The 23,218-nt window shown below is 31.3% G+C and overlaps 2 protein-coding genes across 3 annotated transcripts; one reads left to right on the forward strand and one right to left on the reverse strand.

Annotated features, from left to right (window-relative positions):
- The first annotated feature begins 436 nt into the window (after positions 1 to 436).
- LOC137834975 (ent-kaurene synthase TSP4, chloroplastic) lies at positions 437 to 6,012 on the forward strand. 2 transcript variants are annotated; one of them, XM_068643256.1, is made up of 14 exons: positions 437 to 606; positions 1,181 to 1,233; positions 1,656 to 1,941; positions 2,013 to 2,193; positions 2,360 to 2,577; positions 2,670 to 2,790; positions 3,012 to 3,109; positions 3,200 to 3,423; positions 3,518 to 3,630; positions 3,725 to 3,823; positions 4,390 to 4,605; positions 4,706 to 4,847; positions 5,162 to 5,407; positions 5,480 to 6,012. In XM_068643256.1, the coding sequence occupies exons 1-14, from the start codon at positions 555 to 557 to the stop codon at positions 5,843 to 5,845; spliced, it is 2,415 nt and encodes an 804-aa protein (XP_068499357.1). In that variant the 5' UTR covers positions 437 to 554; the 3' UTR covers positions 5,846 to 6,012. The 2 variants fall into 2 exon arrangements, with proteins under 2 accessions (XP_068499357.1, XP_068499356.1); XM_068643255.1 differs by having other exon boundaries at positions 453 to 606; positions 1,178 to 1,233.
- A 2,407-nt stretch (positions 6,013 to 8,419) lies between these two features.
- On the reverse strand, positions 8,420 to 12,099 carry LOC137834976 (inosine-5'-monophosphate dehydrogenase). Its single transcript, XM_068643257.1, has 4 exons — positions 10,946 to 12,099; positions 10,045 to 10,224; positions 9,422 to 9,679; positions 8,420 to 8,781 (listed from the first exon to the last, which is right to left on the reverse strand). The coding sequence occupies exons 1-4, from the start codon at positions 11,942 to 11,944 to the stop codon at positions 8,710 to 8,712; spliced, it is 1,509 nt and encodes a 502-aa protein (XP_068499358.1). The 5' UTR covers positions 11,945 to 12,099; the 3' UTR covers positions 8,420 to 8,709.
- Positions 12,100 to 23,218: the final 11,119 nt, after the last annotated feature.

The following is a 23,218-nucleotide window of genomic DNA, read 5'->3' on the forward strand; positions in this document are numbered from 1 at the left end:
CTCAATTTTTTTTATTTTACTTATTCCTATTTAATTTTATCCTCTTATTTCGATATATTAGTTAAAATTTCACATCGTAATTTTAAAAAAAATAATGCTCATAAAAATATTTTAAAAATTATATTAAAATAACATCTTTATAAAAATCATAACAAATATTGTTTTTATTATTTAAACTTTTTTTTGTATGTCAACTCCATAAAATATCTAGTAAATCAATAGCATATACAAACACAAAAAAGTTTGGTAGTATAAATAAAAAAACAAAAAAAAGTTTGTTAAATAATGACAAATTGAATGATAAAATATGTAATTAAATATTTTGTTAAATGAAATCCATAAGAGAAAATGAGTTTAGAAAAGTTTGACTAAGTGTATCTGAGCAGTCTCCTCCATAATTAATTACGTAGTTAAGTATATTTCTGAATACAATACAGCAGAACAAAGCACCACACACAACACATGCACTTCACTTTGTTCGAGAGCTATATATATATTTGCCCCCACTTTGGTGTTTGCAACAGCAACATCATTCCTTTCACTCACTGGATGCCATGTCTCTCTCACGTCTCATCACTCCTCTCTTCTGCAGCTCTTCAACTTCAGGTTCCTTTCTCTTTTGTTCCAAAAGGGCCATGCAAATTTTCTCTTTTTTGATTGAACCATTTTTGTTTCTTTTTTTGGTGGTTGGATTTAATTTCAAGAGTTCGGTGAATTGAAGCTGCTGCATTGAACAAGTATTTCTCAAGTTTTGGAGCAAACTTTCTCAAATGTGATTTTGGGTTTGTGAATTGTGCTGGCTGGAATTGGGGTGTTTATTGCTTGCTTGATTGATTCTTTATTTATTTTCTTCAGTATGAAGAGGAGAATGGCTATATGACGTTGTTGAATTAAACAAAAGGGATAGATAGAAAAGTGAATTTCTCTGTTTTCTGTATACATACTCAACTGAATATTGGAATATGACAAAACCTTGAGGATTTGACTTTCTATTTTTATTTCTGCTTATAACAAGTTGCACTGTTCATATACTCGTAGGAAAATGTAAATCCAAATTAAATATTTGGCTTGATGTTTTTCTCCTCTCTTATTTTCTTTTTGTTTGTTGGATGACTCCTGTCTTGTGTGTTTATGAAACTAACACGTCTCTTCTCTCTAATTTTGATTTCCCTTTCAGCAGATTCTTTGGTGGCTGCATCATATGTGAAGGAGAAAATGGAGAGTACTTCCTGGGTATGGCTTGCATGTGCTGAATATATTTATAGATAGAGAGAGAAAGAGAGGAGAGATCAGGTTAATCTAATAGTAACTTCAAAAGAATTACACACTCCTTATCCTCACCTTTAATTTCTTTCAATCAAATAGTTCTATTGAGGAACTTATCTTTATCTGTTAGATTAAAAGAAAATGAAAACTGCAGTCTAAAGGAGTTACTCATAGATTGACTATGGAGGAATTACTTTTGCAATAACTTGTTCTGCAATTGTAGTTTCACTGTGATGCTTAATATTATTGCAAAAAAGAACTGCAGTTGCAATAGAGGTCATGATACAGTTGCAATGACAGCAGAAGCCTTGACATTGCAACCACACTTGCAGTAGTAGACAATTTTTTGAAACTTTGAGGAAATAAAATGTTTGTTTTATTGCTTGCAGTGCCTTGCGGACTCAAAAGAAAAAATCAGGAAAATGTTCAACAAGGTTGAACTTTCGATTTCTTCATATGATACAGCTTGGGTGGCAATGATAACTTCTCCAGCTTCCCCTCATAACCCACTTTTCCCTCAGTGCGTAAATTGGTTGTTGGCTAATCAACTCTTAGATGGTTCCTGGGGTCTTCCTGATCGCCATCCATTACTAATGAATGATGCTCTCTTATCTACCTTAGCATGCATCCTTGCTCTAAAGCAATGGGGTGTTGGAGAAGATCAAATTAACAGGGGTACTTTACTCTTCTCCTAACCGTTAATTTCTCTGGTGCTATATAAATGAAGTTTCTTGATATTCCTCCAGGTCTTGAATTTATTGAGTCAAACATTACCTCAATCAAAGATGAGAAGCAGCACCTTCCCATAGGATTTGGTATCAATTTTCCTTCTTTGATCGAATATGCACAAAATTTGGGCATTAATCTTCCAATTGGAGCTACACTATTGGACACAATGGTCCAAAATAGAGAAATAGAACTCCAAAGGTAGAATTTTGGTTGTCTTTCAAGATATTTTTTCCTGTCTAAGAAATATTTCTGATTTTAGATCCTTTTACCAACTTTTTTATGCCAAGAATTTAGTAGAGACATCTTGTTTTTCATTTTGCTTAAATTCCCCAATCTGACCTCTTTCTGGTGTAACTGTCCTCAGAGGTACTGAAAGCAATTCAGAAGGGTGGAGGGCATATCAAGCATATGTTTCAGAAGGAATGCTGGATTCACAAGATTGGAAAACAATCATCAAATATCAAAGAAAGAATGGATCTTTGTTTAATTCACCTGCTACAACAGCAGCTGTTTTTCAGCGCCTTAAGAATGCTGAATGTCTTGGTTACCTCCAATCTGTACTAGAAAAGTTTGGAAATGCAGGTATGTTTCCAGAATTGTATGTATCTTAATTTAAGTTTATTTACTATTTTTCGTAGGGTAATTGCTTTTTTTTGTTTTTGTTTTCAAATCAGTTCCCACAACTCACCCTCTGGATATATATGCTCGTCTCTGTATGATTGATAGTCTTGAAAGGTTGGGTATTAATCATCATTTCAAAGAGGAAATTCGTAGTGTATTGGATGATACATACAGGTAATAATCCATTTGAGGTGCATGCATCTGTTATTAACATTATAGGTAGGAAAAAATTATACGCAAGTGATGAAAATGTAGAGATACCATTCTATTCAAAGTATTCAGCATCCTTTGATAGTAAGTTTGAAAAACACTCAAAGCATTCGTTGAAGCACAGAAACTTCTCATTTTCATCCCTTGAATCCCTCTGTATATGTAATTTGTGAAAAAAAAAACAGATTTTGGGTGCAAGGAGTGGAAGATATATTCTTAGATCCCACCACCTGTGCAATGGCATTTCGTATCTTGCGTCTCAATGGCTATGATGTATCTTCAGGTTGGATCATTTGTAACATTTAAGCAGTTCAAAGTTTTTATCTTTCTGACCAGGACCAAATAAGCTAATCTGTATGGTGTGTCTTCGCAGATCCTTTTTATCAATATTCTGAAGATAAATTTGGTGACTCCTTGAAAGGGTACTTGAAGGATGTTGGTGCTGTTATAGAGCTATATAGGGCTTCACAAACCATTATACATCCTGATGAATCCATTTTGGTGAGACAGAGTTTGTGGACGAAACAGCTTCTGAAGCAGGAATCCTCCCCTTACAGATTATATGCTGATAAGCTTCGTAGTTATGTCGACCAAGAGGTAGTTTCTTGTTTTAGTCTTTCAAAAACTTGAGTTTCCTATTATACAATCTTATAATCTCTTGAGAGCGGTGAGTTTTTTTTTTGTATTTTAGGTCAAGGATGTTCTTAGTTTTCCTCATCATGCAAATTTGGAGCGATTGTTAAACAGGAGATCAATGGAGTATTACAACGTAGAAGAAACAAGAATTTTAAAATCATCGTATAGGTGGTCCTCTGCTAGTTTGTTTCAATTGTCTCAAACTCTCTTTTGTTCCTTTCTCTTTTCAGAGATCAAATTATTGATTGTTAGTATGATCCAGATCATGCAATCTTGCAAACCAAGAAATTCTAAAGCTAGCAGCAGAAGACTTCAATATCTGCCAATCAATACACATTGAAGAGTTGAAACAGCTTTCCAGGCATGTCTTTCTTTTCTTTTCCTCTCCTCAAATTTTTCAAAGATGTACATTTAGCCAGAGATCCATATACAAGATCATAATCATTTCATTATATCTTAAGGTCTGGTAGTGCAAACCACAAAGAATTTGAAGTGTATTTTCCTCCCTCATTCGTGCTTTCTCTTCTGGCTTGATGTCATTGAGGAATCTGGGTTCTTTTGTCGATGTTACTATTTATGCTTAGTTGTGTAGAAAATTTATTCAAATATGCATCATAAAGATAGCATCCACTCACATTTCGATTTAGGAACATTCATTTTATTGAATTCAAATGTTTGAACACACAAACTAGGAGATTTTATTTTACGAATTCGGGAATTGAATCAGAATTGTAGGACAAATACTAAGTCACGTCAGATCCCTAACAAGGAGTCTCCTCCTTCAGACCAACTTCAGCATATTAACACAGTGAATCAGAACTGTTACCTACTTAGGAAACGCACACCTAACTTCCATACTACACATCACATAACTGTCATGTCACATTTTTCAAGTTTGATCTAAATGTACTACATTATCATATGCAGATGGGTTGTTGAGAGCAGGCTAGACAAACTAACATTTGCCAGACAGAAACTGGCTTATTGTTACTTCTCCGGTGCTGCTACACTTTTCTCCCCTGAACTTTCTGATGCTCGCATATCCTGGGCGAAAAATGGGGTGCTCACAACAGTTGTTGATGATTTCTATGATGTTGGGGGTTCTGAAAAGGAACTAGTGGACCTTATTCAACTAGTTGAGAAGTATATTCCTAGTATTATAAACGGCCACCTCTTGATTTCTTTCTGAATTCTATCACAAATTTCCTGCACAACTAGTGATATTATTACAATTAAACTGCAGGTGGGATGTAGATATCAACACTGTTTCCTGTTCTGAGACAGTTAAGATCATATTCTCCGCAATTCACAGCACAGTTTGTGAGATTGGAGAGAGATCAGTCAAGCGACAAGGACGTAATGTGAAAAACAATGTTATCAAGATTGTGAGTCATTTCTTCATGTTTGTGCCTGCATTTTATTTTCAATACATTCAATTATCAATGGTGTTATATTTTGGGGAATATAAAAAAGTGAAGCCCTGAATCTTTTCTGTCTCTCTGCCTCAAATAAAAGAAAATTTCTAATGCTAAATATTGTCCTTGAAAAACCTTAAGAGTGATCTGTTCTGCATTTTAATGAAATGTTGGTTTGGCTCTTATTTAAAAAAATTACTTCAATGGCATGAAAATTTGCATTGGAGTTCTTCGAGTAAAGATTATCTCTTAACCAATAGGCTGAATCTGTCTACTTTTTACAGTGGTTAGATCTGATTCAGTCAATGTATAAAGAAGCTGAGTGGTTGCGAACAAAGACGGTGCCAACAATTGATGAATATATGGAAAATGCATACGTATCATTTGCCTTAGGTCCAATTGTACTTCCTGCCCTCTATCTTGTTGGACCTAAGCTTTCAGATGAAGATGCTGAAAGTCATGAGTTGAACCATCTGTATAAGCTCATGAGTACATGCGGTCGTGTTCTTAATGACATTCACAGTTTTAAGGTACGTAATACATCCCTGCTCCTTGGTTACTTCCAGGTTTTATTGTGACTAATGTTTTTATCTCTGTTGTAGAGAGAATCTGAGGAAGGGAAACTGAATGCACTGGGTCTGCTCATTGCTCATGGCAATGGAGTTTTTACTGCAGAAGATGCTATTGAAAAACTGAAGGGTACTGCTGAGGAAAAGAGAACAGAACTCCTAAGACTAATTTTGCATGAAAAAGGAAGTGTTGTTCCCAGAGATTGCAAGGATTTGTTTTGGAAAATGATAAAAGTTTTACACCTATTTTACTTGAAGGATGATGGATTTACTTCAAATGAAATGTACTCTAGTGTAAAGGCCGTGATTAAAGATCCTGTTATCTTTGATGAACTATTAGCTCGGCAGCAGAACCTTAATTATGTCGAAGCTAGTAATGTGATGCCCCAGTCCAGTTAGTACTTGCACATGCAAGCAAGACCTGCTATGAGTAAAAGGGCCCCAATCTTTCCCAACTCTTACTGATTAGTTTTTCTTTGTTTTTCCTTTCTTGAATCTTGTTCATGATGATCAATTCCTTTTGTCTTTTGGTTTAGTCTCTTAATATCATGTTATCAATTGCTTTATATTGACCCCCTTCATTTGGGACCTGCATAGTGACTAAAGTTGGGCTAAATTTTAAAAAAACAAAACCCTTGCCATGAAATATGAAAATTCTAGGGTTTGTTTGATTGATACACATGTCATTCTAAACAAAACTCTGACTGTTTCTTCCTGCACCTCCATAACTTCTTTTCTTCTACCACCTCCATACACAATATGAAAATACATTTTTATCATTTTTTGTCATCCCCATAAACTAGTTTCTGGATTATATAATCCGGAACACATTTGAAAAAAAGACTTCCGGATTACATAATCCAGAAGCTAAATAAGACTTCTAGATTATGTAATTCGAAAAGTAATAATAAAAAAGTTTCTGGATTACATAATTCGAAAGCTAATTATAAATTTGAAAAATAACTTTTAAATTACATAATTCGAAATATAATAAAGGGGTATTTTTGGAAATTCAAAAATATATGGAGGTGAGAGAAGAAGGTATGGAGGTGCAGAAAGAAACAGTCCAAAACTCTTTTCTTAAAACTCTGAATGTCATTAAGAACACGACCCAAAATTGAAAATTGACTATAAAAGACTTGCTTATTTATGGGTGGACTAGTTAATAAAAACATTTAAATAAATAGAATATTAAAATAAAAAGTAAATAAATAAATAAAAATATCATATTTGACTCTACCTATTAATATCTTCTATGCGTGTATACCACCAAAGAAAAAAAATGAATTAATTCAGCTATCTAGTACTAGCTTCAACAACAACAAAATTATCCAAAAGACATATCCACCTCACTGATCATCTCTATACATTAGTGTATCCTAAACACTGTATTATTATTTTTATATAAAATAAATAAAACCCAAAATTTGACACTCATTTATGTTAGTATTTAAAAAAAAAATACTTTGCTTTTGATTAGAAACTATGATTAAAAACAATGAAAAGAACTTTTTATGCAATATTCGACCAAATACATTAAACCCTCATCTTTTCAAGATTTAAGGATTTCACTCCAATACCATCGCGAAAAATACTAAAGAACTCATGTTTTGGTTCCTTCTACTTAATAACATATGTTCTTTTCTCACCTTTATAAATTTTTATATTTTCAAAAATATCATAATATTTTTAAAAATATCGTAATATTTCAGATTATATAATGAAATCTTTTTTCAAATTCGTAATTATCTACCAGATTTCATAATCTGAAAATATTCTTATGATTAGTTTCCATATTACATAATATAGAAAAAAAATTTAACCTCTGAATTATATAATCTGAAAGTCTAGAAAATATGGTTAGTTTTCAAATTCGTAATTATCTTTCAAATTTCATAATCTGAAAATATTCTTTAGATATATGATTAGTTTCCATATTACATAATATAGAAGTTTTTTTTAACCTCTGAATTATATAATCTGAAAGTCTAGAAAATATGGTTAGAGAAACTATATGTGGAGCAATTAGACATAAATTGATACCGACTCCGCAGAATTTGGTGACGTCAACTCCATTAACAACGACTGGTGAATTTTTTTTGGATTACATCCATTATCTCAAGTTTTGGATCAAACTAATCATTGACCAAAATAGTTCATGGGAGAAAATTGAGTTATTTGGGTCCTGGAGGATTGATGAAAGTCTTTTTTAAATATGAGTGGCACAAGAAAAATACACATCGGGGGTGCCAGAAGTTTTGTATGGGGTGACGAAGAACCTAGGTGCAGGAAGAAAGAGTCTCACTTCAATATCTATGGCTATTTTGATTTTTCCCTACAGTTATTTTTGTTGCTCTGGTCTCATCTATTATAATAGAATCTCTAAGGAAAGCAAAATCAAAATGACTTCTGAACAGAAAACTTAATTCACCCGAATGTATGTCTGTAAAATCAAATTATAAAATTGTTTAATAGATCCAATTCCATAGTAGATTAGAACAAATAAAATTAAAATTTTATAAATCAATCAAATATCAAACCCTTTTGATTAACACTCAATATTTTTATATTTTAAAACTAATATAAAGAAAACAATTTAAAAGACCAAAACACATTTAAATCTACTATATACTACAAATGAACCGATCGAACCAAGCTCAGTCTTTAACTTTTTTAAACAAGCAAACTAAACAATTAAACTAAACAATTCAATTTTTAAAGATGTTTAAATTAGTTCATGTGTTCAGTTTTACCCAAATTTACTATTATCATATCAATTTGAGAAATTAAAGAAAAGCTTACTGTTAAGGACCATAAAATAAATATTTTTAGGGTCTTATTTTTGTTAGGAATAAATTTAAACAGGTATTCAACTAGACTCGTTATGCCACTGGTTAGGGCACATGCAGGCTACATGCACATTATATTATTCCTATCCAAAAGTTTTTTGCGGCAATATGGATAACAATAACATTTACTTAACATGAAAACATGCAAAATATATTTAGGTAAGTCCATGACACACTTGACACACAGTTGACAAAACAAAACCTAATGGGCATAAAAAACTCACGAAATCAATGTTCTTCCTTCAGAACCTCAGGAAAAAAATTTCACAATGCTCTATCGGAAGTATAGACTTCAATTCGCTTGACACAGCAGCAACATGTTGCCACTAACCCAATAACATAGTTCCCTTCTTTTATGGTTTACTGCAAGGGATTATATCACCGCTTATGATTTGGGATGGATGGTTTCACACATCAATAGTATTTCTTTTCATAAGAAACCAGCCCATGAACTCCACCTTCAACCTGTGCTGCTCCACTCCGCACCTGAGAAGAACAGACCAAATATTAAGAACAGAACATATACATCAAAGTTATAGTTACGGGGACCAATTTACTGGGACCAATTTACTAAGTTCTGTTGATGCAAAACACTTGCACACTCAACAAATAGAAGAGTCTCCCCCTAGACAAACCACAATTAACTAACATAACCCGGTTGAACAAGGCTCATTGAACACAGTCTTACATATGCAAAAAAAATTGTTTACGTTTTGTTTTTAAATCAATGGAATCCATTCAGGGGACCTAGAATTTTAAGGAAACAATAATCGCTTGTTGTTAAATTCAAGGCGTATTTAGAGCCGAGAAAATGGATCTATTTGAGTCCTGACTTCCATCAGATTAATCCTTTCTAATCCATCCTAACAAATTGCCGCAATTTCTTTTAGTACTTATTATCTTGCTTTATTAGTTTAAGAATTCAATGGTAAAGAAAAGGGTTTTCCTTTCAGAACTACAGTATCCTAGCTTTTCCACAAAGCCAAATAGATTGGTTCAATAGGAAATGGGGAGGCAGTCAACAAATAGCATCACCATTTTTATAGTGCAAATAAAGAATCTTCATTGATATCTAATGCAAATAGCCAGAGCAAGAAATAAATAATTAAAAGTGACATAACCATACCTCCAGTCTTAACACCCTGGACCTTAGAAGGTCATGAGCAGACTCTAGAGAAGAGGCACCTATATCCTGGAACCCTTGCCTGACAGCTTGCAAGGTGTATGGTATGAAATTCAAGACAGAACCCTTATCCTTAACAGCTCCAACAACCCCCTGAGCAATTTTTAGCTTTGCTGTATCACCCAAGTACCTTGCATCACTCCCTTTAGTCATGGCTTCTAGGGAACCCATTCCTCTATACTTTTTGACACGTATACCATTCTGGTGCAGAAATGGTAGTTAGTAATGCATATAAATACCATATTTATTCTTGTTTGAGCATGTAACAAGTCATGAGCAAAAGAAAGAGGAATGAACAATTTAACGAAACTAAGAGATAGAGAAGAAACGAAATCACAGAGAGAGCCAGTGTCAGAGAGATACAAACATATTTTCAGAAATATAAAAATCTAACATACAGTTCCTAGAAGAAGAACAAAAAACACAGTCTTTCCCTGTTCTCTATTTCTAAAGAGATTTTCTTTACAACACTATAATACTACACATGCTGAGAATATATTTAGGGTATAAAGACACAAAAAGGAAATCACAAGCTTTACAATATTCCATCGGGCCTTCATAAATACCTGATATACATAAGCACCAGGAGCCTCATGGCTACCAGCCAAGAAGCTTCCCATCATAACAGTAGACGCTCCCAATGACAAAGCCTTAACAATATGACCAGAGTTTGAGATGCCACCATCGGCAATGACAGGAACACCACTATTATGTGCAATGGACGAGACCTTGTAAACAGCAGTTGCCTGAAATGCATACACTCAAATGGTCAGTAATAAGAATTAAGGCGTTGAATACCTTACTTTAAATATTTGTTATAAAATAGTGATAACAAAACGCTTGCCCACTTCACCATTTCTTGTTTTCAAACATCTTTACAAGAAACAGTAAAAATAGTTTCGCAAATATTCAGTACAGGAAACAAATCCTGTCAAAAGACCAACGACAAGTATCAAACATCATCAATCCCAACAGTTGATCCAATCCTCAAAAAAAGATTCATTGATCCCCGACTCCAATCAACACAAAATCTTATCACATCTCAAAGTCAAACACAGCAGACCAAGGTTCTAAAACACCATCCATGACACAATTCTGTTTACAACATCAAGGATTTTGGAGTCTCTAAGCAGCAAAACAACAACCTCAACAAATCACACTTAAATTTGTTGTTAAGGGAACTAATGAGTTGGGCTCAAGTGATTAACATACCGACCCAAAGTTAAACCGTTCGAGCACTTGTCGAGTTCGTTCCTCGGCAAAAACAATATTTGGTCAGACTTTACTTGCCTCGAAATTAGTTTTAAGGCGTAGCCTTCATACTTATGGATCATGTCCATGAACAAAAAAAATATTTGACGCTAACAAAGATCAATCAGTAATCAATAACCATTCAATCAATAAAGAATCAATCAATGATCAAGCAATAACCAATGAATGAAAGATCAATTAAGGAATCAAATATACCTGACCACGTCCCACAGCACAAACCTCCTGGGTGGTACAAATGGACCCAGACCCCATACCAACCCTCAACCCATCAACCCCAGCCTGAATCAAATTCTCGGCCTGGTACATAGTCACAACATTCCCACCAATCACATCAAGCTCAGGGTAGACACTCTTCACATACTTCACCATCTCCAACTGATAAATTGAGTTCCCTTGAGAACTATCCAACACAACAACATTCACCCCAGCTTTCACCAAATGCTTCAACCTCTCCTTATCATCCTCCCTCGTCCCCATCGCCGCCCCCACCATAAACTCCCCATCTGGCCCCACCGTCGCTGGAGCCGCCAATTTGGGGTACCCCTTCACCCTCTCTACTTCCTCTCTCACCACCAAATCCACCACCCCACCGTCCCTCTCCAAAGCCACTGCACCACTCTTCTCACCCTCCATGATCTCATGAATTTTGTTCAGGTCTGCGTTCCACGGCGCGCCCCGGGGCGGAGGAGCCATGTAGTCGCCCACCCTTAATCCCTTGTCGTTTTGATTAGTCCAGTCGCGCTTCGCGACATAGCCGAGGAGCTTACCGCCGGCGGCGCCTGTGTCTGTGACGAGGAGAAAGGGGGACCCCGCGAAGTCGTCCTCGTGCTCGATGATGGCGGAGGGGGTGGCGAAGACGGGGTCGGAGAGGATGGGGACGCGGCGGGACTTGGCAGCGCGAAGGAGAGCGGCCTGGGCGGCGGCCGGAACGTTGGAGTGTACGACGGCGATGCCTCCTAGGGAGGCCATGGCACTGGCCATGGCGGACTCGGAGACAGTGTCCATGGGTGAGGCAACGAGGGGGACGGCGAGGGGGAGGCGGCGCGTGAGGCGCGTGGAGAGGTCAACGGCCTCGGCGGCGAAGTCGATGTAGTGGGGCAGGAAGATGACGTCATCGTAGGTGTAGGAGAAGCCCTGCGTGAAGAGCTTATCGGCGGCGAAACCGTCCTCGAACGGCAGTGAAGTGGAGTTCATTGTGGCTGCCGGAAAGAGGGTTCAGCTAGGGTTTACCGGTTTCGGAGTATTTAAAAAAAAGAAAAAAATGGTAAAATAATAATATTAAAATAAATTATTGGTTTACTTGAAATTTACTGGTTTTGAAAAGAATAAGAAACTGTGGTCTATGGGCCGGAAGACTGATGAATTTATAACCGATGGAGTAGAAAGAGATAAGATAAAAAATTATTTTTATTTTTATTAAAGTACGTACTCATCCCGTTATAAAAATATTTTGTCTTGTTGCAACGTATTATTCACTAAAAATATTAATTAGTTTATTTAAGATTTTTATTTTTATTTTCGTTTTCGTTTTCATCTTTATTTTTAATTATTAAAATTTCTATTACTAACTTTTTGCATTTATAATGAGAAGGCAATTTGCAACCATAAAACTCTAATTTGAGATCTTATTAAGAAAATTAAGTTCAATATATATTTAAGTTATTATGTTATTAATAATTTTGGTTTACAATAACACTAAATATATATTTAATTTATTATGTTATTAATAATTTTGGTTTACAATAACACTAAATATACTTTTGATAAAATCTAAACTTAATTATAAGTAAAGTTCTTAATTTTAGCTATTAAACTTTATCATCTAAATTCAAACATACCAAAAAATATTTGTCTACGTTATCTTCTCTTTTTAAAAAAAATCAATTATTTTTATACCATACTTGGAATATGAGCTAATACCTAATTAAGTACTTGATGAAGAGGATACTTTATGGTAGTATTAAAAAGTCTAACGTCTAAATGTCACATAATGGTACATTGTCATTTAGGCGATGTGTTTGTTGAGCATGGATCTTCTATTAGGTGATGAGTATCTCGGTCATACGATGTCATCTCTATCAAGCCTAACGAGATTGGCGAGAATGACAATTTTGTTACTAAAATTTTGGGAGATTGAGCCACAACTAAAAGAAGGTTGCAAGTAGTAAATGGTGGATGACATATTAGGTCTCAAGATTCTTGTGGTCTTATCATGCGACTCTTTAGTCGACAACCAGAGACACCATCCAACATCATGTACATGACATGCAATGATACCAAATGAGATACATGAGTCTTCCTTCTAAGTAAGTAAGTTTTCCCCCACAAACTTGGAGGAAGGTGTACGAGCAACCTTATACATGATTGACGAAGTCAGAAAATGTACTAGAATAAGAGGATAAGCCTTAAAGCAACTCATACAAATGAATCATAAACCTAACTTGTCAAGATAATTCAAGGTATCGAATTTAGTATTACGAAAAGTACAACTTAACTAGAGGGAGAATATCATCTCACCAAAATGGGTTGGACCTTATAGAGTACAAGAAGTGATAAGCAACAAAACATACAAATTGGAAACATTGGACGGGGATCTAATCCCTCGGACATGGAATGCAGTAAAATTACATTTCTATTTCAATTAAAGTGATGTAAACACAGATCAACGTTGTTTTCCTTCGAGTTTTTTCATAAACATTTTTCTCAAGGGTTTTTAATGAGGTTGTCTTATTCAAAAAAATTCCATGTTACCAATTTTTTTTACAGTGATGTGAATACGTTAACCTTACCAGGCAACATCGACCCTAGTCCGATTGGAGGCTAACATTATTAGGTAGCATCAATCCTGGCTTAGTTGGAGGTTGACCTTACCAGGAAGCATCAACCTCAACTTAACTGCAGGATGACCTTATCACGCAGTAATGACCCCAGCTTGACTGGAGACTGACTTTATCAGGCAGCATTGACCCTAACTCAAGTGGGGACTGATTATGAGCAACATCGTAAAACCTAATTAAATCATTACAATGATTGAAATTGTTTAAGTTTGTTTGTTATGGTTTATTACGATTATTTCATATTGATATTGTTAAGGGCAATTATTTGCACCATTTTCAACGATACTGAATCTTTTCATTATGACAATTATACTTATTGTTAATTGGAAAGTGAACATTTTATTTAAGTGACTACGCAATCTTATAATCAAAAGGAATACTAGAAAAAAAATGAATACATGATCTTGTTAGGCAATTTACTAATTGATAATGAATACATGATCTTGTTGATTGATCTCAGTTACATTAAACTTGAGGCAATCCATTTCTTGTTGAAGCTCTTGAAGTTGTTTTCCTCTTTTCTCTTCAACCACAGATACCTTTTTTGCCCTTTTATTGGTTGAGCATGCTAATGAAGTAGCCTTGCTCAGGAAACCTTGGAAACCTTTACAAAGCATAATCAAACTCTACTTCTCCAACATTGACACATATCCTTCCAACAAATTGTGCGCTTGACTGTGGATGACAAAGTTGAATTGGGAATCCCATAAGCTTCCCTTCTCTCTGATGCAAATGACCTTTGGGATTATAATTTTTCCAATTAGTATCTCCACCTCTGATCTTTGACCGTTAAATTTGAGTTAGTAGAAGGAGTGGGAACATGATCTGCAATGCCTTTCCTAGCCCTCTTCTTTCAAAATTGGGGATCAAATGGAGTTACCTCAATGTTCTCGAAATTGATGACATGTTACTTGGCCTAACACTAGTAGGGAACCTACCTTATACATTCTTCAATGCCTTCATTTCCTTGAACCGACCAAGCATTTCTTTTTAGGAAAAAACCATTTGATTGTCTACATACAAAAACAAAATATTTTATCAATATTAACTATATAAACAAATATAAAATATAAATCAAGGATGAGGATATACCAATATAAGCTTTTAAGTATGAAGTGAGTACATAAAATTCGAAAATTCGCACAAAGGTCCAACTGTTACGATAAAGTTAGGCAAGGACAACATTCATCACAGTAATAATTTTCTTTTCGAATAAATTTAAGGGTAACCTTAAACCTAGTTCGATAAACACAATGTCATCGAAAAAAAACAGAAGAGACTCTTAACGTCATCGTCTTTGAAAGAACTCTAACTTTTTTTTATGAGATATAACTAGAATTTTCTCTCAATATATCCATTTTAACCCATGAATAGAATGTACCTTTAAGTCATGAAAAACTCAATAAATTATGACAGGGAAAAAACACAATAAAAGAAAACAAAATCACTTTTAATTACCTCATTTCCTCATCTTCTTAATGAATTTACTCTTTTCATCTTAAAAAAACAACACTTATTTTTTATAAGAATACTAATAATAAAAACCATTTCAACCAAAATTTACTATATAAATTATTTTAATAAAATGTATTTTCTATTTTTAAGAAAAAAATTCAAAATATTATACCAGAAATTGATTCCGAAGAAATTGAATTTCAACTGGTTTCCATAACGATTTGCAAACATTTCATATTAAAAATTTAATTAAATACATAATTGTAATCACTTAATTCTTAATCTTTTTAAAAGTAACTTTTTCTTATACTTTCAGTTTTTCTAAAAATATATGATTGAGTGTTTTAATAATTAAAATAATTATAACCAAAATTTATTATATAAATATAACAAAAATCAATTTCTATTTATTAAAAAATCAAAATAGCAAATTGGAATTGAGTTCCTGAAAACTGAATTTCAATTACAATAAAAAAATTATTAAAAAAATAATTACTATATTATTTATATAAATTAAAAATAATTTATATCTAAAATAATTTATATTATTAATAAAAAAAATTATAAATTAATTTTTAAATTAATATTTAATTAACTAATAATTTTATTAAAATATTAATAATTAATTAGATATAATTTAAAAATTAATTTATAATTTTTTACTGATAAATAAAAATTATTTTAAATAATTTTTAATTTATAAATAATATATAATTTAGTTAATATAATAAATAACTATTTATAGTTTCTAAAATTAATTTTTATTTAACAATTTTTTAATATATTGTTATTAATAAAAAATTAGAAACTAATTTAATAACTAAATTCTTGATAATGAATGTTAAATATAAATATAAAAATTATATATAAATTTTTAATAGTAATAAAAATTACTTTAAATATTAATAATTTTTAATTTTTAAATTAATATCTAATTTAATAAATATAGTAACTAATTATTTTTTTTAATGGTTAGTTTTTGAATAAAATTTACAAACATAAAAGATTAATATTTTTAATTAATCACAAAATTAAAAAAATATTATTTTTTTAAAATATAAAGAAATTTTCTGATGATTAAAAATTATTTGAAAAAAAATGTAGAAACTATTTGTAATATTTTATTTTAAAAACCGAAATTTGATTTATGAAAAATCTAATTTCTGCTTATTAAGTGGACATGACACACATTAGATATTTAGAATTCTGGTTCTTCCAAACCGATTATAATTGAGCAGAGTAAAACACGCTAAGTTTATACGATTTATATTATATTATTATTTTCTTCATTAAATTTTTGTCAACAAAACATAATCTCATAAATATTTGTAGAAGAGAAAAATAATATTTCTTTTAAAGATATTTCATTTTCTATGATAAATTGGATGGTCTCAAATATATTGATAAACAAAGATAAATTTGTTTTGGAGATTATGCAAAAATGTGTTAAAATTTTAAAATAATACTAAAGCCAAACGATATAGAAAAATAATAAAAGAAACTGGCAAATGCAAAAAGCATAAATTATTGAAAAATAAATTATTGGAGCAAATGTTTAATTATGTTTAGGATTTATATAAAGTGTAAAGAATCTATTCCTAAAGTTTTGATCTTCAATATTCAAAATTGATGACAGAGTGATATTTATTCTTTAAGTTTCTTTAAATATCCAACATTTAGAATTTATCATTTTTAATAAAAATAATATAAATACTAAAATATCTTTCTGATCGAAAATATGCAAAATATAAACTGTTTCTACTCGGATTGAAATAACTTGAAGGCATCAGTTATTTTGTAAAAAAAAAAAACATTTCCGTTTATAACAATGACAATTTTTTTATTGTAAAATAATAGTAATTTTTTTATATATAAAATTTTATATTAAATATCATTATGAAATTTGACATATAATTTAATGATTCAATAATTATATTATTAAACAAGAAAAAAAAAGAGTACAATTAAGTATGTGAGATTAAAAAAAACTCATACCTAAGAAATAAATATAAATCTAGATCAAATAGAACATAAGAATTATATAGTTATTAAAAAAATAAAAATTGAGACAAACAAAAGAACAACATCAATTAAAAGAGATCACATAATCATTGATAAACAAAAGAACACACCAATAAAAAAAAAAACAAGATAATCATTTTTTCTTAACTTGACTATATATATAACAGATTTCTTAACACCTTTAAACGATCAATCTTTTCAAAATTCGCACAAAATCATAATCATTCTTTAAAGAGATTATTTTATATCTACTATATATACAATATAACTTTTTAAACTAAAAAATAATTTCTAAAGAAAACTCCTCTTGAAGTAATTTAATAATTTCCTAACGTCCATTAGGTATCATGATCCTCACTTGTCTTTAATAATATTTTATTTTGCACATTTAAATAAAAAAAGATTTGTCCATAAAGAATTATTGGAGTTAAGAGGTGTTATTCCAACTCATCCAATGGTGAAGTGATTCGACATTTATACTTTTTAAATCTAACCACATTAAAGTAATAATATTAAACCTTGTTTCTACAAAACGATTCTCAACGTTTGCCTTTGTTTAATTCTAACACGTACCTTCTCTTTGGAGTTATCAACAAAAGATACTTTTTGCTTCATGCCAACAACAAAGATACAAAACCTACTTTAGTCATTTTTCCTAAAAAGGGATATATATAGTTGCAATGCTTTTATTAATTAATTCTACTTGTTTATATTTGAGTTTATGTATAATTTTATTTCTCTTAATTTTCTATTGTATAGTTAATTTATAAATTAATTATCAAAATTAAGTTTCTTGCCTAACTTATTTAATAAATAATATTTTTTGTTCTCGTCACATGTATATTCTAAACTCATCATATCACAAATTAACTTCGTTTATAATCACAAGAATAAAACGAGATGTTCTGATAAATACATCATTCGACAAAACATGTGAAAATCATGAGACTGATAAATAAAATATAACAAAGGGAATTAGTTTATAGAAATTAGAAAATATACATAAAATGTGTGATTAAGAATGAAAACCAAAACAAATGGACTTCGTGGTAGTGATGAGGAGAGAGTGAACTCAGTTTTTTTTATTTAAATATCTTTCTTTTATCTAAAAAATAAATATTATAAATTATAAATACTAAGTAAATAATAATTTTAGAAAAACTAAAATCACACACAAACAAAAAGTTAAATGCGAGAAATGTAATTAAGAGAGATAATGGATGCATTCACCATAAAAAGATTATATGTGGACGAAGGATGTTTAGACAAAAATTTGTCTTCAATCACAATTTTAACATATTACTTAATAGTTAATCACTATCTACAAGTTGGTTTTGTTCGTATCAATATCAAACAACCGGCCACTACATGAATCAAAAGAATAAATAAGAATTTTTTCCATTTATTTTCCGTAATATACCTTTTTTCTAAAAATTAAACTAAGATAGAGGGAATTTCGTGTCAAAAAATTAGTCAAAATTTGGTCTATGAAAGCCAAATTTGGATAAGGTATTTTTTAAGATCCCTCTTTTTTTTCTCAATTTTCTCTATAAATGTTCTCTTTTCTTTCTTTACAATTTCTTTTCCTTCAAATATTGTCTCTTTCAAAATCTAATTCCACCTAACAAAAACGGAAAAAAAGGGTTAAAGATCCTTTTTAATCAATCAGATTTAAACAAAAAAGTAAGTTTCTCTTTACTATGAAAATTCTTTTTTTTTTGTTTTTCATTACTCTTTCGTTGAGAAAAGTGATAATCTCAACTTGATTAAACTTATACTAAATTTTTGTTATGCTTAGATACTTTGCTTTATGTCTCTAGATTTTAAGTATTTCTCTTGTTTGGACTAACACTTTCTTTAGAGCAAGGAATTATAAGTAAGGAAAACTATTTATGTTTTTTATAGAACCTTTGGATAGATGATTTGGATGTGAATGTGACTTTATCACAATGTCTTGATTTTTGTGCAAATATTATGTTTTGTTGGAAATCAAAAGGTAATTTTGGGAAAAACTTTGAAAATATATTTGATTTTGATGCATGAGGTTGGTTTTTTTTATATTTTCGCTCAAGCAACAATTTTTTCGTTTAAGCAAAAATAAAATATAGATCCAAACTATACTTTTGATTCTATTTTTACTTAAGTGAAAATAGAGTTGCAATTCAATCCTTGCTCTTGACTAAATTTTCATACAAATGAAGAACTTTCGCTAAGTGAGGTAATTTTCACTCAAGCTAACAAAAACTCGTTCTTTTCTTCTTTCTTCTTTTCTACTAGCCTCTTTAATGGATTGAATGTAAATTTCATTATAAATGTAAAATGAATATTAATTTGTGTTTTTAAGTGAATTATGTTGTATAAAAATGGCTGTTGAGAATGATAAGAATTATATGAATTTGGGATCACAAAACTGAGATGACATGTGAACCATTGTTTGATTTATGTATTAATGTTGTAACATAAATTCCTTGGTTCACTAATAATCCAAGTCACATAAAGTAAAATATCAGGTGGTGAGAAATTAAGGGAGAATCCTTGTATAGATGGGTTGTAATAAACTTATCCTTATCCATTACTCTTGACTTTTCTTGTTAATCGAAGTCTTGGATTATATGTTAGTTTCTAGTGGGACATCCTTAATATGAGTATTTCGAAATGTTAGACTTGAAGAGTATACTCAAGCCTTAATTGAAGCTATTTTGAAGATGATGTTTGAAGATTTAGATGTTAAAGATTTTTTTGGGAGTTTTTAGCTTTTATTATATGTTGAGAGTTTTTTCACACAAGGTATTCACATTTTTTTTTATTCAACACACAACCTAATGGAGGACCATCCAACCACCACATTTTGGGTTGAGAAGAATGAAGAAGATGAAGCCTTGTTGGGGGAAACCCACATTTGAAGAGTTTTTTTTTTCCTTTTTCTTAGTTTTGTAAAAATATATAGAAGTAGTGTGTACATAAAATAAGAAGTAGAAAATTTTATAGGAATTAGAATTTTTCTTATGTAAAAAATAGATGCATAAGTGAGCTTAATTTGGGCCTAATTAGGAATTGACTTGGGAGTCAAATCCGTAATTTGTGGAGTCAACATGCAACCCTCTCCATCAAAGAAGTCAAAAACTTAATTGGAAAGGGATTGAAGGAGTGCAACACAACCCACTATACACCCACATGACTAAGCAACAAGTAGAGGAACATTGAAGCTTATAAACATTTAGAAAATAAAAAAATTGAGCAATGTGAAACTTGTTTTGCTTGGAGTGATGAAAATACAAGTGCAACTCCACTTTTCACAATTAGTCTCACATACCCTAGTGCATGAAGTGTTTTGAGCCTCTCCTCTTATAAATAGAGGCCTATCCCTTGTAAATTATTTTGAATCTTTGAATGACAATTGAATTGCATTTTTTATATGTCATTGTTCTTTTAAAATCTTAAAAATGGTAGTATTCTTCTCTGAGACCCTTCAATCACATTGGAAGACTTAGGAAAAACTTTTGAACTTCTCCCCAAAGTTTATAAGAGAGAAACTCAAGAGACATTATCCTAAGAAAGGTCCCTTTGTATGAGAACCTACGATGTCGTGGCTGAATGGTTCTCCATCACAACTTATACTAAAATTAAATTAAATTAAATTGTTTTTATAAAGTAAAAGATATGAGAAAAATGTTTCTTGACTTTGTTAATCAATTAAGTTTTTAAGAAATCGATTAAACTATTATTGAAAGACTTCAAAAATAGGATAATTGATTATTAAATTAGTTAATAGATTAAATTAAATTAGTCAATATTCTTAAATTTAATTAATTAAAATATTGGATAATTGGTTAACTTGTTTTTTAATTTTAAATGCAAAGCTGAAATAATCAATTAACATGTGTCATAATAGATTAAAATAAAAAGTGTTGTAACTATTTCTCAAATTTTTGTAAGAATAATCGATTACAAACTCTATTCAAGAAAACATGTAATTTAAATAATGAGAATTTGGGTTTGTTGGTAAAGAAGTTTTCAAAGTTCTAGAGGAATAATAATGAAAACAAGAATACAATAAAGTAGGATGAACTAGAAGAATGACTAGCCCTCTGGTATTATGAATGTGGTAAGCTTGGTCATATAAAACATTAATGTCCTTTATTAGATACTAACCCTGTTGATGACAAAAAAAAAAAATAAGAAAGATTTTAAGAAGAAAACATACATTGTTGGGAAGACAATGCATCTTCTTGAAGTTCATCCAACAACAATTGGGAAAAAGAAAATATATGTTTGCTTGCTGATCAACTTTCAAAAATGAAAAATGTAAGTGTGCTCAACTTTTTTTTTTTGAATATGTAAATAGTGTTGAACTTCTTGATGCATTCAATGAAATGCATGAGGAAGAAGAAAAAACTTCTTTTTAAACAATAGAATGTAAGGAGAAAATAGTTTGATTTATGACAACTATCGAACACTTTGTTTAATTCAAATATGTTATATTTTGACAAATATTTCATGTTGAACTATTTATTTATTTATTTCATATTATATGTTTCTTTAAACTGTTATGACATAATACTATGTCAATGTCCACTGATTTTCCTCATCATATGTACTAAGTTTTGTAGGAAGGACTTCTTCATCTATTAAGAGACAACACAATCGCACATGTGGTAAAGGAAAAACCCTGCAGATGATGCAATTTTTGTTCCACGACCCCCAATATCGAGGACGTGCTAAATCATACATGATATTTTTAGTCAGTGTGAGCAAATGATAGAGTGTGGGCAGGGTTTTTGGCAAGGCAGTTGTCCCACCTAAAATAATGAATTTCCCTTTCTTTGAAGCATCATGGTTTGATTTTCAGTATCACTTGCAACATCAAGTTTGAAACATTTTGTGATGTTGAAATATCCATATTTTGAAGATCTCATCGGTGTTCTATTTTCCTTTCTTTGCATCATCATAGTTTGAGTTCCAGTATCACTTGCAACATCAAGTTTGAAACATTTTGTGATGCTGAAATATCCATATTTTGAAGATCTCATCACTGTTCTATTTAACAGTCACAAATGATGGTAACCTCTGTTCTTTGGTTAATCAAAAGGGGATTGTAATCACCCCTTCAAATTGGATGACTTTGGCTCATTTGAAGTACCAATGTAAAAAATTGAGTTCTTCAAACATCCTTGATTGCCTTAAATATGATCGTGACTTGACATTGGTAGCCATGATGAAACCATACATGCACGGTCATAATATGAGGATTGTAGATGGTCTGTTGATGAATGACATACTACTTCATTACACCTTTGTGCACATCTTAAGTCCTCGGGGAAGTAATTTTTCTCAATTGTTCCATGAAGATATTTTCATGTTATGGACCATAAAAAACAATATAATGATTAACGTGCCCTATTATATCATGCGACACGTGATGAATGTCGGGACCACAACATGTCTCTTTCCTATGCCATTCTCACAACACAAATCATGGTTGCGTGTGAAGTTGACTTGTTAGTTGATTCAACTCTTGAGTTAGGATGGTTCCATTATTTCCAAAAAAAGTGAACAAGTTAAATATTTATCACGTAAATGGTGTTTGGAAGCATGGTAGGGATCAATATGATGATGACGAAGATGAGGAAGACCCAACCATACCGGATGACCATGTTTATGGAAGTACGCCTCAACCCTCAATCTCGGATCATTCTAATATAATATCACAAATTTGGGACAACATTCAAGAGTTGCAACATGAAAGAATTGATGGTATCTATGAAAGAGTTGCGACATTTTGACAGGATTCATGGAAAAATTGATGAGCTACTTTCATGACTTTCACGAATCTTTTAAATGATAAATATCTGACTATATAATTGTTATTATTTTTTATAACATTATTATAATATATATTTTTTCATATATATAATTATATTGTACTCTATTTAATATCTGTTACACACACTACTTATCAATCAATTTCGCTTTTTGAACATATTAAAACTTATTGCATTTTGTAATTTCTCACTTGTTTATCTTTACACAATTAAAATTTTATTTTTAATTGAATTAAATAATTTTTTTCATCTATATTTTGTGACAATTTGACATAATTCATATTTTTTTTTCAAAATAAGTACCACAAATAATGTTTTAATTACAAACAACA

The sequence above is a fragment of the Phaseolus vulgaris genome, chromosome 5, assembly GCF_000499845.2.
Source record: "Phaseolus vulgaris cultivar G19833 chromosome 5, P. vulgaris v2.0, whole genome shotgun sequence".
Taxonomy (NCBI): domain Eukaryota; kingdom Viridiplantae; phylum Streptophyta; class Magnoliopsida; order Fabales; family Fabaceae; genus Phaseolus; species Phaseolus vulgaris.

Bases quoted from the DNA above. Each gene is read 5' to 3' on its own strand.
- LOC137834975 (XM_068643255.1), top strand. From the start codon at position 555: ATGTCTCTCTCACGTCTCATCACTCCTCTCTTCTGCAGCTCTTCAACT. The intron at 1,942-2,012 runs GTACTTTACTCT...ATATTCCTCCAG, and splicing joins AGAAGATCAAATTAACAGGG to GTCTTGAATTTATTGAGTCA. The intron at 5,408-5,479 runs GTACGTAATACA...TCTCTGTTGTAG, and splicing joins ATGACATTCACAGTTTTAAG to AGAGAATCTGAGGAAGGGAA.
- LOC137834976 (XM_068643257.1), bottom strand. From the start codon at position 11,944: ATGAACTCCACTTCACTGCCGTTCGAGGACGGTTTCGCCGCCGATAAG. The intron at 9,680-10,044 runs GTATTTATGAAG...TTTCTGCACCAG, and splicing joins CTGGTGCTTATGTATATCAG to AATGGTATACGTGTCAAAAA. The intron at 8,782-9,421 runs GTATGGTTATGT...TGTTCTTCTCAG, and splicing joins CCAGGGTGTTAAGACTGGAG to GTGCGGAGTGGAGCAGCACA.